This window comes from Pinus tabuliformis, chromosome 5_1, assembly GCF_031772625.1.
Source record: "Pinus tabuliformis cultivar Carrire ecotype Pingquan chromosome 5_1, CPIR1, whole genome shotgun sequence".
In the NCBI taxonomy this organism is placed as follows: Eukaryota; Viridiplantae; Streptophyta; class Pinopsida; order Pinales; family Pinaceae; genus Pinus; species Pinus tabuliformis.
In genome coordinates, this window is record NC_142305.1 from 368,524,229 (window position 1) to 368,539,497 (window position 15,269).

The 15,269-nt window shown below is 37.3% G+C and overlaps 1 protein-coding gene across 2 annotated transcripts; it reads left to right on the forward strand.

The window, feature by feature from the left end:
• The first annotated feature begins 1,649 nt into the window (after window positions 1–1,649).
• On the forward strand, window positions 1,650–2,857 carry LOC149164977 (uncharacterized). 2 transcript variants are annotated; one of them, XM_089431048.1, is made up of 4 exons: window positions 1,650–2,034; window positions 2,129–2,209; window positions 2,295–2,336; window positions 2,429–2,857. In XM_089431048.1, exons 1-4 carry the CDS (start codon window positions 1,981–1,983, stop codon window positions 2,645–2,647), a joined length of 396 nt encoding a protein of 131 aa, XP_089287174.1. In that variant the 5' UTR covers window positions 1,650–1,980; the 3' UTR covers window positions 2,648–2,857. The 2 variants fall into 2 exon arrangements, with proteins under 2 accessions (XP_089287174.1, XP_089287175.1); XM_089431049.1 differs by having other exon boundaries at window positions 1,651–2,034; window positions 2,519–2,857.
• The last annotated feature ends 12,412 nt before the right edge of the window (window positions 2,858–15,269 follow it).

A 15,269-nucleotide genomic window follows, 5' to 3' on the forward strand; every position in this document is an offset into this window, starting at 1 on the left:
GACAACTTTGCCTTCAACACTGCTCCTCACCTGTTACTCTACGGGCATTTGCTTTTGTGTCTTTAAAAAGCGTGCTTTGATTTTTTTATTTCCCAAAAAAATGATTTTGGTTGAATAGCCGTCAATTTCCTTACGTGTTTGTTTTCACTAATAGAGTTGAACCATAATTTCCGTCCGGGTGCAACCCTCTGATATTTTGATATTTATTTATCTTGCTATTTATTTTTGAATATGAAAGCTTTTCCCAAAATGCATTAGAATAAAACTTTATAAACTGAAATTATGTATATCACTATTATTGTAAGAGTTCACAAATCAATGCATTGAATAATAATATGTTAAATTTGATATCAAATCACATTGAAAATAAATAAATAAAATTATTTTAGAAGAATAATAAATTTCAAAGTGTAATGTTTAATTTAAAAATTTTGTATATTTTATTTGGTTAAACCCAAACTAATATGAATTTGACCAAAAATCCAATATATTATCTAGTATCTAAGGCAGAGATAACAATAAAGCCCAAATTTAACAATAAAGCCCAAATTTATTTGTGTATATTTAACGTTTATAATATGATTATCAATTTTAATTCTTAAATAATTTCAAAATTTATTTATGTGGTTTCAATAATCTCTTTATATGATTTTTAAGGTGTTTTTTGGTTCATTAGGTTTTTTTATTATATCATTTTTTTAAGTAATATTTAACCCAGAATTTAATAATCTTCAATACACTATATTCATTTAGGTGTTATAAGATAGCTCATTTTTAATGAGAAAAAATTGCCCTTTCATATATAATAAATAAATAAAAATTTATTACAAAATTTCAATTAAACGATCCAAAAGTATAAGAGATAACCCCTCATTGATTTTATCATTTACCAATGTTCATGTCAAACATCTTGGCAATCCCCGACCCCTCTCCCCGCACGCGAAAATGTTCATGTTAATGAGGATGCTTTAACGTTTGTTTGTATAAACGTTGGTTTTGATTATTAAACGATTAACGTCCATTTCTTTCCTTTCATTAGTCTGGACCTCCTTATGGATTTATCTTTTACGCAAACCTTCGCCTCAAACAAGTCGACTTGTCTTGTTACAGATTCCATGACGGAAAACGTGATTTCGAGAGATGCTTCAACCACAAGCAAAACCTATCAATATATTAAGCAGAACCTATAAAAATTTATGAGAACAAGTCGCGGGAGATGTTACAACATGTAAGCAAAATCTATACAAGATAAGAACTCTAGAGATGCACATGCAAGCAAAATCTATAAAAGATAAGAACTCTACAGATGCGAGCTATGAAGCTGCGACATTTTACTCTTGGCAGTAGCTGTCATGATTGGGTTAAAAATTCATATAAGGAAAGCCCCTACCGTTCCTATGTAACACCCTAAACATTACAAAAGACATAATAATAATAAATAAAATTATTTATCACGTCTAAACTGACGAATTATCACATAAATTATTTATTATGTTTAGGTGGCGTTGAGGTTTTCATTTGGCACGTTCAATTGGTTTTTGATATGTGATATTAAATACACAAAACCCGCGTTAAGGCCTCTGCCATGCATTAAAGAAGCACATGGCCTCACTCGAGTCATTGAACCCGTCACTTTTCTGTGGTGTAAATGCACCGGGTACAACTCTCCACGCAATGCGATCTGGGCTGTCTTTTGGCATGCCTCCTTCTCTGGTGTAAATGCACTGGGTACATCTCTCCACGCAGCGCGATCTGGACTGTCCTTTGGCGTGCCTCCATTCATCGCTGAGACTTTGGCTCGATATCTGTTCTCGCTTGCATCCGTCGATCTGTCTGGGGGAAATCCAATGGTGGAGTAGTTTTAGGTTTGTTCCAACTACTCCGCTCCCGCCTCCGACCGTATGGAGAGTCATTTGCACTCGAGGGTTTGCTGGTTCGACCGCTCTGCAATAGGTTCAGCAACCAGGTGTTCAATTTGTCATGCAACTTCTTGGTCGAGAGCCATGGTCTCGGCTGGAAGTTCTTCTTGGCGAGGTAATGAAACACATACCCTATTTATACGGTTTGCTCCATAATAATTGTTTTTCTTGTCTCGTTTATTGCCTCATGGATGATAATGGTTTGATAGGTAACCCTTCAAGTCCAGGGGCATCGCCACACTGTTCTGGTTCATCGAAGCTTAATGAAATTTGAAGCCGACCACAGAAAGGTGAGATTACACTCCGCGGCATCGTTTCTTAGTTTTGTTTAGTTATTTCTGCATGCTATTAATGTTTTTTTCTCATACCATGCAGGCAGACTGTATCCGGATGGGACCTCCGACCTTCAGTGTGCAGGTGAGGTTTCCCGTTGGCTGCTCCGTTCTTTAATGATTTCCTTTATGGATATATTACATACCTTATACAATGATATGTTGGTGTTGTTGCAGGTAATGTGCTGCCCTTATTGGGGTTCTTATAGAGTCAGTCCCGCGTCCTCCAAGGTCCGCAGGGCTAATTCATTACTCGAATTTTTACAGGTTGGAACTATTCACTTAAAACTCACCAAGTTTATTTGCTACGGTTTTGATGCCTACGATAAATCGATTGGCAGAGGTTTTCGGTCGGAGCCTACCTGGTTCTTAACTTTTACTAGGAAGATTGTGTAAATAGTTAATGCCAATTTTGTTATTCGCAAAGTTGATTAAGGTTGCTTTACTTTGTGTGTTCGAAATACTGTTTAATCTATGATTTTGTAATTTATGGGTACAAAACTCCTTTGGAACAGTTAATATTTCGATGTATTCAGAATTTGAGGGCTTTCAAGAATTTGAGGGTTTTTTAAGAATTCGAGGGTTTATTCCCCTTTTTTGATTTTATCTCTATTTGGGTTGTATGCAATAGACCGTCGCACTCTGCTGTTGTAAGATTTCGATCCTAAACATTACTTATTTTAATGATACTGCATATATATAGCTTTTCCATTAATCAGCTACGGAAGGGTTTTATTGCTCCATAGGATTGTTTATCGTATTCGTTAATGTCTGCGTGTTTTTTTAATTTATTTAATGCTTCTATTAATCATATATGATAATAGTTATAGTTTGAGGATTCACCCAGTTATTTCATTATACTCTGATTAAGCGGAATCTCTATTTCTTGAGTACTTAACTAAATGATTTACTCACTTCTAGTTGACGGAAGGAAATCCTCTGTTACGGTTTAAAATTTACAGTTTATTCCACCAGAAGAAATCGAGAATGTTTTCTTTCCCGTTTTTACATTTGCATATTATAAAAAGAAAAGCACGAGCGGAATGCTCCTTTGGACTTAATGAGTTGCTAGCCTTATAGCTTTACTGTATAATTACACTTGTTTCTGTGGTATGAATTCCTACTGAGCATCAGATTTATTTGTTTGATTATGAGCTTGTTCTATTACGATTTTCAGTGCATTTTCCATAACCATGTAATGAGCTATCTTGTTAATGTAAGAAAACATTTACTCCATTAATCTATCATCATCATTACTTAAATAAACGCTATATTATTTATTTGATTAATTTTCAGTGTAAAATTCCAAAGATATCTGGAAAATCTCTCCTCCTAGCCATGAGTGTAGCAATCACTTCTAGATTTTCCAGCTAGAGTCAGTGCCTTGGGCTTCGGGACTCATTGTCGAGCCTCAAGATCTGTACTTTCTTTTGACTATATTTGAGTAATTTTCCCACTGGTTTATTCCAGCAAGCTCTAAGATAGCTTTCTTCTTCTCTCCCCCCACTCTATATTTCCCTTTCCACGCATATGGTAATTATTTCTTGGCAACTGTTTCTTTTAACTATTGCAAAACAGTGTAATTTTATTAACATGTCAGTTAAGTAACTAATGGTAACCTCGCCTTTCCAGCCTTAGTCATTATCATAAAGTAAAATACATTCATGCATTAAGGCATAAAAATGAACTTAATGACCACAATAACTTTTTCCAGGTAGCTTGGGGTGTTACATCTCCCCCCCATATGAGGAACACCGTCCATGGTGTTTTGCTATTTTTAAGAAAATAGTGTTGTATAAGCTTCCCGCATAAATCCTTTCTCTTTCCAAGTGGCCTCACCCGGGCCAAAGTGCTTCCACTGGAATTTAACCTGGGTGATGGCTCGCTTCTGCAAGGTGGTTTCTCTATGATTGAGAATACAAAGAGGTTCTGTCAGGAACTCTCCTTCGGGCTCGACCTGCACAAACAAAATTTATAATCATTGTTTCTTCAAAAAACAGTTCATGCGATAACATATGTATTCCCTTAATTGATTAATTGAATGTTCTTCCAACTAATTATAGGTAGTGGTTTTTACACATTTTTTTAGCAATGAAACATGATAAACATTGTGGACCTGATAAAGAACATGATAAAGAACTTTTTCTAGGCTTTACTCTTAGATATACGCGATCTCCTAGTTGAAATTCTCTGTGTGTTCTCTTTTTATTAGCGTACATTTTCTATATATCCTAGGCAACCCATAGATTCTGTCGAACCTTCTTAATAGTCTCTTCCATTTCTGCTAGCATGTCAGGACCCAATGCTAGTTTATCAACTAGACTATTCCAATCCATGGGTACTTTGCACCTTCTTCCATATAATACCTCAAAGGGGCTCATGCCCAACGATTCATGATGTCCATTATTATATGCAAATTCCACTATGCGGAGGTAATCCTCCAACTTATGTGGCTGTCCTCCAGCTCTTGATTTACCCGTTTTGTTTGTTAGTCCGTTTGAAGATGGTAAGCAGTGCTAAATTGGATTTGAGTACCTAATCCTGATAAGAGAGCTTTCTAGAATGTCGACGTAAATTTTACATCCTTGTCAAAAATCACCACCTTAGGTATCCAGTGTAGACGAAAAATTTCCTTCATAAATATTCTTGCAATTTCCACAGTTTTAAAGGTGGATTTCACAGGGTATAAAGTGAGCAGTTTTGCTCAGTTTGTCTACCACCATAACTGAGTCATGCTGCTTCTTAGTGAGAGGTAAGTCGGTGACAAAATCTAGTGATATGTTCTCCCACTTCCATTTTGGAATGGGTAATGGTTGTAATAAACCAGCAGGATGCTGATGCTCTGCCTTCACTTGTTGGCACTCCAAACATTTGGACAAGTATTCACTGAAATCCTTCCTTAACCGGGGCCAGAAATACCCTTTCTTGATGGTTGACAACAACTTCTGGTAACCGAGGTAGCCAACTCATGGTTTTCTATGAAATTCATCCAATATCAATTGCTTAACAAAATTTTGGTTAGGAACATAAACTCTGCCCTTAAAAATAAGGAGGTTGTCGGAATTTATTTTGAAATCTAATTTTTCCTTTCTTGATAGGGCTTCCTTTGTTTGCTTCCAAAGAAAAGTATATTTTGGATCTTTGATATATGCTTCCTTCATAATTTCTGGAATATTTGAGCGTACTTGACTAATTTGGACCTCATAAATACAATGTATTTTTCTGCTTAATGCGTCGATTACTCTATTTTCCTTCTCTTTAAGATGTTTCATCTCAAAGTTGAACTCACCTAAAAATGTTGTCCATTGGGCCGGTTGAGCATTTAAACTAGACTGGTTGAAAAAGTTTGTAAGGCTGCTATGATCTATTAACAACAGAAATTTCTTCCCCAACAAATAATGTCGCCACATTTTAAGTGCATGTACTACAACCGTTAGTTCAAGGTCATAAGCAAAATATCGATGTTCATATTCCTTCAATTTCTGTGATTTGTAAGCAATAACGTTTCCCTCTTATGTTAACACTCTGACGACACCTTCTTTACATGCATCAGTGCAAACCACAAAAGACTTTTCCGGATCTACCTTTAGCACTGGTGCAGTGGTGAGCAAGTGTTTCAGTGTTTTGAAGCTTTGTTGACACTCGATTGTCCATTGAAAAGTGCGCCCCTTTTTTGGTAAAGAGGTCATTGGGAAGGCGATTTTTGAGAATCCTTCAATAAACTGACGGTTGTACCCAGACAAACCCATGAATGCTCTGATATCTGCGACATTCTTTGGAGCATTCCATTCCATAATTACCTTGATCTTCTTCCGGTCCACCGTTATTCTATCTGCTAATATAACGTGACCTAAATATTGAATCTGATTTTTGAAAAAGTCACATTTTCTGAATTCATCATATAACTGGTTTTCCTATAGTGTTTGCAACACTACCCTTAGATGTTCTTTGTGTTCCTCATGGTTCTTAGAATATATTAAAATGTCGTCAATGAAAATCAGTACGAATTTATCAAGATAGGGCTGGAAAATACTGTGCATCAAACTTATAAAGGTGGCTGGGGTGTTTGTGAGACTAAACTGCAGCACCACAAACTCGTACTGACCATAACGAGTTCGGAATGAAGTCTTATATATGTCCTGCTCCTCTATCCTTATTTGGTGGTATCCGAACCTTAAATTGATTTTTTGAAAATACTTTGGCTCCTTGCCCTTGATCAAAAAAATCATCATTACGTGGCAGGGGATTTATTTTTAATGATCAGTTTATTTAACTGATGATAATCGATTCATAATCTCAAAGTTCCATATTTCTTTCGCACAAATAATATGGGGGCTCCCCATGGGGACACATTGAGACGAATGTACTTCTTATTTAGAAGCTCCTGGAGTTGTGTCTTGAGTTCTGTCAACTCATGTATGCTCATGCGATAAGGGGTCGTGGAAAAAAGGCTGCACCCGGAATTAGTTTGATGGTGAAATCAATATCACGCTTGGTTGGTAATCCAGGAATGGATTTAAGGAATACATAAGAAAATTCATGAATGACAGGGATATTTTCCAAGGAAGTCATTTTGCTGCTGGTGTTTGTAAATCCCACTTGAATAGCATATATTTGATAGCATTTCGTAATACACCTTCCTAACTGACTAGCAGAGTTTGGTATCTGTCTTGATTCCTTGAAGTTCCTTCCTTTGTCTTGATTTTGTGATAAAATTAATGGTTTTATGCTTATAGTCAACTAGGGACCAACACTTTTCCAGCCAATCCATCCTGATTAAAATGTTGTATGAAACCCAAAAGAAGTATGTTAAGGTCCATGTGAATGGGTTTTCCTAAGATTGTTAAAGGGCAATGTTCTGCTTTTGCAACTACCTTTCTCTTTGTCCCAGTGGCTAATTGAACTAGCCATGATTTTGGAAATTTACTGCTCTGCAGTAGACGCTTTTATACCACCTTAGGATTAACATAGCTTAAGCTAGCACGAGTATTAAAAAAAAAAAAAAAGAGACAGGTTTTTTAGCAATCATACCTTCACATTCAATCATGGTGGGCTGATATTCTGCTTAATGATCATCTAGAGTAGTTTTGATCTTGGGCATGCTCCTCGCCACTTCTCCAATTGGGGATGCTTCCTGCATATTTGATAGTTTTTCCGTCCTTGCCTTATGCTAGAAGTTTTTGTAATAGTGGGGTTCTTTTCATCCCCAACATTGCAGTGGTGGTTTTGACTGCTCGTCATTAACAGATCTACCTATTCCTTTTGACTATCAGGTTTTAGAATAAGCATCTTTATGCAGATTCCTTGCTGGAAATTTACGGAGATGTTTTTTCTGTATATTTCTATCATTAGAAAATTTTGTGTGCCTATTTGGAATCACGCTCCTTCCCTTCCTATTTGACCCTCCTTTAGACACTTCATTTTTCTGTTTCATTTGCTAGTACCATATGCAGGCTTTTTGCACCACATCATCCATTGTTTTGTGGTAGTCAAATTCAAGTTTCTCCTTCATGAAATTGGGTAAGCTACTAATGAAATGTTGAATCTTGGCCTTTTCCTCTTGCATAAGGTACATAACATAGAAGGGAGGTGAATTGTTCCACATATTCATCCATAGTTAAGGCTCCCAACCTTAACTTGTGAAATTCCTTTTATTTTTCATCATAATAACGTTCAGTTAAATACTTATTTTTGATTTTTTTTGGAATTCGTTCCACGTCAACTGTTCCTTGTCAATTTTCCTTACTGTTTTAATTTCTTGCCACCAAAGGGTTGCCTTACCCCTTAATTGATAAACTTCCAAACGTGCTTTCAGCTTATCGGTATATTCGTAAATTTGAAAATATTTGCTCATATCAATTAACCAAGCTTTTGTTGCCTCTTCAGGTTCCCCTTCAAAGTGTGACGATTTAATGTTTTTGAATTCTCTTTGTAATTTAGATTTCTTTCTTTTTGTTTTGCACTGGTCGAAAACATTATCCGATCATCCTTCTTCGTCCTCCCTGTGTCTCTTGGTTAACTCAACAATTTCCTCACCACGCTGAGCTGTTGGGGTCTTTTCTCTGTCCTCATTACTAAGGTCTGGATGTCTTTGGTTTTGTCAATTAGAAAAACTTTTGAGAATCCTATCCTGTTCCAGGTGTAACCGTTCATTGTCCGTTCTTAAATTTGTCATCTCAACACGCAATTGTTGAACGGCTTCGAGTAAAACTACCTTAGTTTGATGAGTCTCCTTGCCCAACGATAGCCAAATGTCAAGGTTAGCATTCACATAAGTTAGTTTTGGAGGATTCAGCGGTCCTGGACTTCTCTGCACTCTTCCCTTTTGTATTGACACAGTCTCTGTGTTCACATATGTGTTTTATTTAGTTAGATTTAAGAAATCACAGTCATTGCATGTATATACATATATTTATCTTATCCCAAAGAATCTCAGTGTATGAACCTGAGCTCTGATACCACTTGTAACACCCATAACATTACAAAAGACAATAATAATAATAATAAATTATTTACCAGGTCTAAACTTATGAATTATCACATCAATTATTTACTATGTCTAGGTGGTGATGAGGTTTTCATTCGAAAAGTTCAATTGGTTTTTGATATTTTGTATTAAATACACACAGCCCGCGTTAAGGCCTTTGCCATGCATTAAAGAGGCATGTGGCCTCACTCGAGTCATTGAACCCGTCACTCCGCTCTGTTGTAAATGCACTGGGTACATCTCTCCACGCGTCATGATCTGGGGATGTTCTATGGCGTGCCTCCGTTCATCGCTGAGACTTTGGCTTGACACCTATTCTTGCTAGCATCTGTCGATCTGTCTTGGGGAAATCCAATGGTGGAGTAGTTTTAGGTTTGTTCCAACTACTCCGCTCTTGCCTCCAACTGGATGGAGAGTCATTTGCACTCGGGGGTATGCTGGTTGCGCTGCTCTGCAATAGGTTGAGATACCAGGTCTTCAATTTGTCCTGCACGCTGTTGGTCGAGAGCCATGGTCTCTGGTAGAAGTTCTTCTTGGCGAGGTAATGAAACATGTATCCTATTTATACAGTTTGATCCATAATAATTGTTTCTCTTGTTTGGTTTACTACGTCATTGGTGACAATGGTTTGGCAGGTAACCGTCCAAGCTCAGGGGCATCGCCACATTTTTCTTGTTCATCAAGGCTTAATGAAATTCGAAACCGACCATAGAAAGGTGAGATTACACTCTGCGACATTGTTTCCCAGTTTTGTTTAGTTATTTTTGCATCATATTAATGTTGTTTTCTCATACCATGCAGGCAGACTGTATCCGGATGGGACCTTCAGTGTGCAGGTGAGGTTTCCTATTTGTTTCTTTGTTCTTTAATTATTTCCATTATGTATATATTACATACCTTAGACAATGATATGTTGGTGTTGTTGTAGGTAATGTGGTGTCCTTACCGGGGTTCTTATGGAGTCATTCCTGCGCCCTCCAGGGTCCTCAAGATTGATACATTACTCAGCTTTTTACAGTTTGGAACTATTCACTGAAAAATCACCTAGTTTATTTGCTATTGTTTTGATGCCTCCGATAAATTGCTTGGTAGAGGTTTTCAGCCAGAACCTACCTAGTTCTTAACTTTTACTGGGAAGACTGTGTAAACAGTTAAAGCTGATTATGTTACTCGCAAAGTTGATTTAGGCTGCTTTACTTTTTGGGTTCGAAAGACTGTTTAATCTCTGATTTTGTAATTTATGGGTACAAAACTCCTTTGGAATAGTTAATATTTCGACGTATTCAGAATTCGAGGGTTTTTTAAGGATTCAAGGGTTTATTCCGATTTTTTGATTTTATCTCTGTTTGGGTTGTATGCAATAGACCATTACACTCCACTGCTGTAAGGTTTCGGTCCTAAAATTTACTTATTTTAATGATATTGCATATATAAACTTTACCAGGTCTAAACTTATGAATTATCACATCACTTATTTACTATGTCTCGGTGGCAATGAGGTTTTCATTCAGAACGTTCAATTGGTTTTTGATATTTGATAATAAATACACACAACCCGCGTTAAGGCCTTTGTCATGCATTAAAGAGGCACATGGCCTCACTCGAGTCATTGAACCCGTCACTCTACTCTATTGTAAATGCACTGGGTACATCTCTCCATGCGACATGATCTTGGGATGTCCTATGGCATGCCTCCATTCATCGCTGAGACTCTGGCTAGACACCTGTTCGCACTGGCATCTATCGATAATGTCTGGGGGAAATCCAATGGTGGAGTAGTTTTAGGTTTGTTCCGACTACTCCGCTCCCGCCTCCAACTGAATGGAGAGTCATTTGCACTCGGGGGTTTGCTGGTTGGGCCGCTCTACAATAGGTTCAGCTATCAGGTGTTCGATTTGTCCTGCACGCTGTTGGTCGAGAGCCATGGTCTTAGCTGGAAGTTCTTCTCAGCGAAGTAATGAAACACGTATCCTATTTATACAGTTTGATCCATAATAATTGTTTCTCTTGTTTGGTATACTATGTCATGGATGATAATGGTTTGGCAGGTAACCCTCCAAATCCAGGGGTATTGCCACATTGTTTTGGTTCATCGAGGCTTAATGAAATTCGAACCGACCACAGAAAGGTGAGATTCCACTTTGTGACATTGTTTCTTAGTTTTGTTTAGTTATTTTCGCATGATATTAATGTTGTTTTCTCATACCATGCAGGCGAACTATATTCGGATGGGACCTTTAGTGTTCAGGTGAGGTTTCCTATTGGTTTCTTGGTTCTTTAATTATTTCCTTTATGTATATATTACATACCTTAGACAATGATATGTTGGTGTTGTTGTAGGTAATGTGGTGCCCTTATTGGGGTTCTTATGGAGTCATTCCTGTGCCCTCCAAGGTCCTCAACACTGATACATTACTCGGCTTTTTACAGGTTGGAACTATTCATCGAAAAATCACCCAGTTTATTTGCTATGGTTTTGATGCCTCCGATAAATCGCTTGGCAGAGGTTTTCGGCTGGAACCTACCTAGTTCTTAACTTTTACTGGGAAGACTATGTAAACAGGTAATGCTGATTATGTTACTTGCAAAGTTGACTTAGGTTGCTTTAATTTTGGGTTCAAAAGTCTGTTTAATCTCTGATTTTGTAATTTATGGGTACAAAACGCCTTTGGAACAGTTAATATTTCGATGTATTCAGAATTTGAGGGTTTTCGATGTATATACCATTATGTATTCAGAAATCGAGGGTTTTCGATGTATATACCATGATTTTTTTTTTGTTTTTTAATTCGTTTTCTTGTTTTTTCTTGTATGGTTAAAACGTATATTTGGTCATATATATATTCTATATAGATTTCAAAAATATAATTTAAATAATGAAAAATAACAATCTAAAGAGGATTATACAAGAAGAACTTTGATCCCTCTCGCCTCATATTAGATCCATCTCAAGGGCTAGAGTCTTATTTAGTAATGATGACTTGTGTCGTCGGAAGGTACGTTTGCAAGTTTATTTGGTTAATATCATGTATGATAAGCACATAGACTGAAAGTTTGAAAGGATAGTGTCGGTGTGTATTTATTTTTTACCTCCACACGTTAAATACAAACCTTCATTTGTAGTGGTCACGTGAAACTTCGAAATGCACACACTTCCAAGGTATGTCGGAAGTTGGACCCGACTATTGTTGGCCTTCCTCTATTGCATGAACTTTACTCTGGATGACCGACTGTCGACTATATAACGGGTTGATTGTCCTTTCTGCGCGTGCATTTTTCTTATTTGTGTCTGGTCCCTGGTTTTCGGCCTACTTGGGCTTGTTTTTCTTAATTGGTACATTAACTTGCTTAGTGGCCCACGCGGCAGTATAGCATTGTAACGACCTCGTTCATCTTGCATGTGGCAGTGGCTCAGTGGCCTAGGTGGCAGTAGTTAACTCAGCAGGTCGATTTTTGTTATTTATGGGCCTGATCCCCGACCTAGTCGAGGTCAGTCCCCTTCATTGATACATCGAGATGCTTGATCCGGGCACAGTCCCAATCCTAACCAAATTTAAAATATTAACATATAATAGTTTGAAATATATATATATATATACAGACACACACCACATGGAAGAAATTTAGTGGCCCACGTGGCAGTATATTATTGTAACGACGACGTTCACCTCCCATGTGGTAGTAGTCAGCCCAAAGACGAGTTGAAGTTGGCCCTATCCATTTACTTGCCCAATTTTTTGTATTTGTAAGCCTAGCCCCTGACCTTTGAGCTAGTTGTGGTCGGTCCCCTTCATTGTTACATCGAGCTGCTTCACCTAGGTGCAATCCCGATCCAAACTAAATTTAAAATATTAATATATAATAGCTTGATATATATATATATATATATATATATATTTACCATGCGTCAACTATTAAGTGGCCCACATGGGAGTATAACATTGTAACAATGTTTTTTAGCTGGCCCCAATTTTTTATTTTTATTTCTAGGCCAAACCTCTGACCTCCGACCTAGTTAGGGAAGGCTCCCTTCGTTTATTTGTAGGCCCAACCTCTGACCTAGTTAGGGAAGGTCCCCTTCGTTGATACATCAAGTTGGCCCCCTTCGTTTATTTCTAAGCCCAACCTCTGACCTCCGACCTAAATAGGGAAGGCCCCTTTCGTTGGTACATCAACCTGCTTGTCCAGTTGCAGTCATGACCTCAACTAAGTTTAAAATATTAATATATAATAGTTCGCAATATATATATATATATATATATATATATATATACCTCGTGCCAATGACCCAATGGTGCACGTTGCAGTCTATCATTGTAACCACACCACTCATATTCCATGTGGCAGCGACTCAGTGGCCCAGGATAGGGTGATAGATTATGTTCTGCCGAAAGTTACGCAGAGATTGTGGAACAATATGGACGAGTTGACATAACAAAGTTATAAAGCTCTTTTTCGTTAACAGTGAGGGTGGCAAAAGTTGTCAATTGCTTTGTCTTTGTGATATGGAAGGATCTTTCATTTGAATCATTTCATTAGCGTAGTCTGCAAAACCAGGGTGTTTTCAGTAACATGGTTTATTCAGAGAAGCGTATTTTAACTTTTTTAGGTTGTGAAATTTACGGTTTATATTTTCAGGCCTTGGAATTTTATGGTGTTTCATGCGTTTTTATGATGTTGACTATATTTATATGGTTTAGGAACATAATTTAAATATAAAAGGGTGCAGTATCTATCTATTTATGAATTCAGAAAGGCAATCTAAATTTTAAAAATTACTCTATCTTCGAAAATTACAATTCTATATTTTATACCTTAATCTCAAATTTATCTTTGGGATGCTCTAGAAAAGTGGATGTTAACCATGGTTTAAACTCCATGCTTGTGAAATTGTGAGCAAAGACATTGAATGACAGCGAATTATAGTCGGTGACCCCTGTAAATGTCAGATGCTCTAGAAATGTGGATGTTAACAATGGTTTAAACTCCAGGCTTGTGAAATTGTGAACAAAGACATTGAATGCCAGCGAATTATAGTCTGTGACTCCTGTAAATTTCATATTAAATTATTTTTTAATTTTTAGTCTAGGTTTATTATGATTTTTCAACTTATTACTAATGGAGGTGTTTTTAGTGTGATTTTTTGGAAGTTTTTTCCATGGATTTTCTTGGTTTAATTTCTCTAAAATCCAGCATGAATTCATTGAAATAATAAGATTGATGGGTAAACCCTGCACAATAGAAGTGCCCACGGATTTTTCATGGTGGTGAATCCTTGTATACAGTCAAAAAACTAGTTTAAATAACACAAATCAATATTTCACCTCTAATTTTTATACCAGATTTGGACTAGAAACTCCAAAAAAGATTGCACTATGGACAATTCCTTATGGAAAAACAACTGAATCACCTAGAATATTATCATGTTTGCAGCTCTACGGTAATGAGTTTATTATGACACCGACTTATATTAAGGCACACTGCTTCATTTAATTGGCTCATAGAAAGACTATAGACCAAGAAAAGTTTGTGTGATTGGAGTTTTGTAATGAAGCTAATGAAATTGTTGGAAAATGAATTTAAAAATAAAGTGTTATATAGTAGCAAGTCTTTTCCACTTACATATTAATAATAAATTATTAAATATTCAAATGTGGTTGATAAGAAAAATAAGTATAAATAAGTTGTGAATGTAGAGGGTCATCAACAATTAAATCTTGATTGAATGTATGTTAACATAAATTAGATTCCGAGATGAAAAAAAACCTAGCTCTGCGCTCTGCGTTCTAGGGTTTGAACATTTGCAGCGACGACAGGCTTTGCAAAACTGCAGAATACCTGCAACTTCTGACGGATTCAGGCTCCTTCATTCACAGGACAGAGGGTACACGACCTCATGGAGCCCCCGCGGGGGGAGGGCGATGAACCTCCCCCACAAAACGACAATGAGCAGTTTCTGAATAAGGAAGAAAATGGAACTGCAAACCAGAACGAGAATAATGAAGATCTGAAATGTCAACAGACAAAACAAGACGAAAAGCCACCAGAGGTAAGCTCTACTACATGCAAACCAGTTGCCTCAGTGCGCCCAAGGGTAGAACTACCAGGCCATCGAATCAACGTGAAGATACAGTACATGAAAGATTATTCTTTAATAGGGAAATTCATCGATCTGTGGCAAACTGAAAAAGCATTAAGGCGCTAGATAAATGCGAAATGGCACCTAAAGGGACATATAACCCTACAGTTAGGATCGAAAGGGTTCTTCACTGCTATCTTCAACTGCTTGGAGGATAGAAACAGAGTCCTGGCTGGTGGGCCTTACTTCTTCAATGCAGCCGGTTTGTTTCTCAGAGGATGGGTGGAATGCTTCAACTCGGACAAGGAGGACCTCAGCTGGGCTCCGGTGTGGATCCGCTTATACTCGCTGCCGGTGGAATATTGGGAGGAAGACTCCCTACAGGCGATTGGAAACACTCTGGGCGAGTTTGTCAAGGTTGCAGAGGAAACAAAAACATGCAGATACACTTC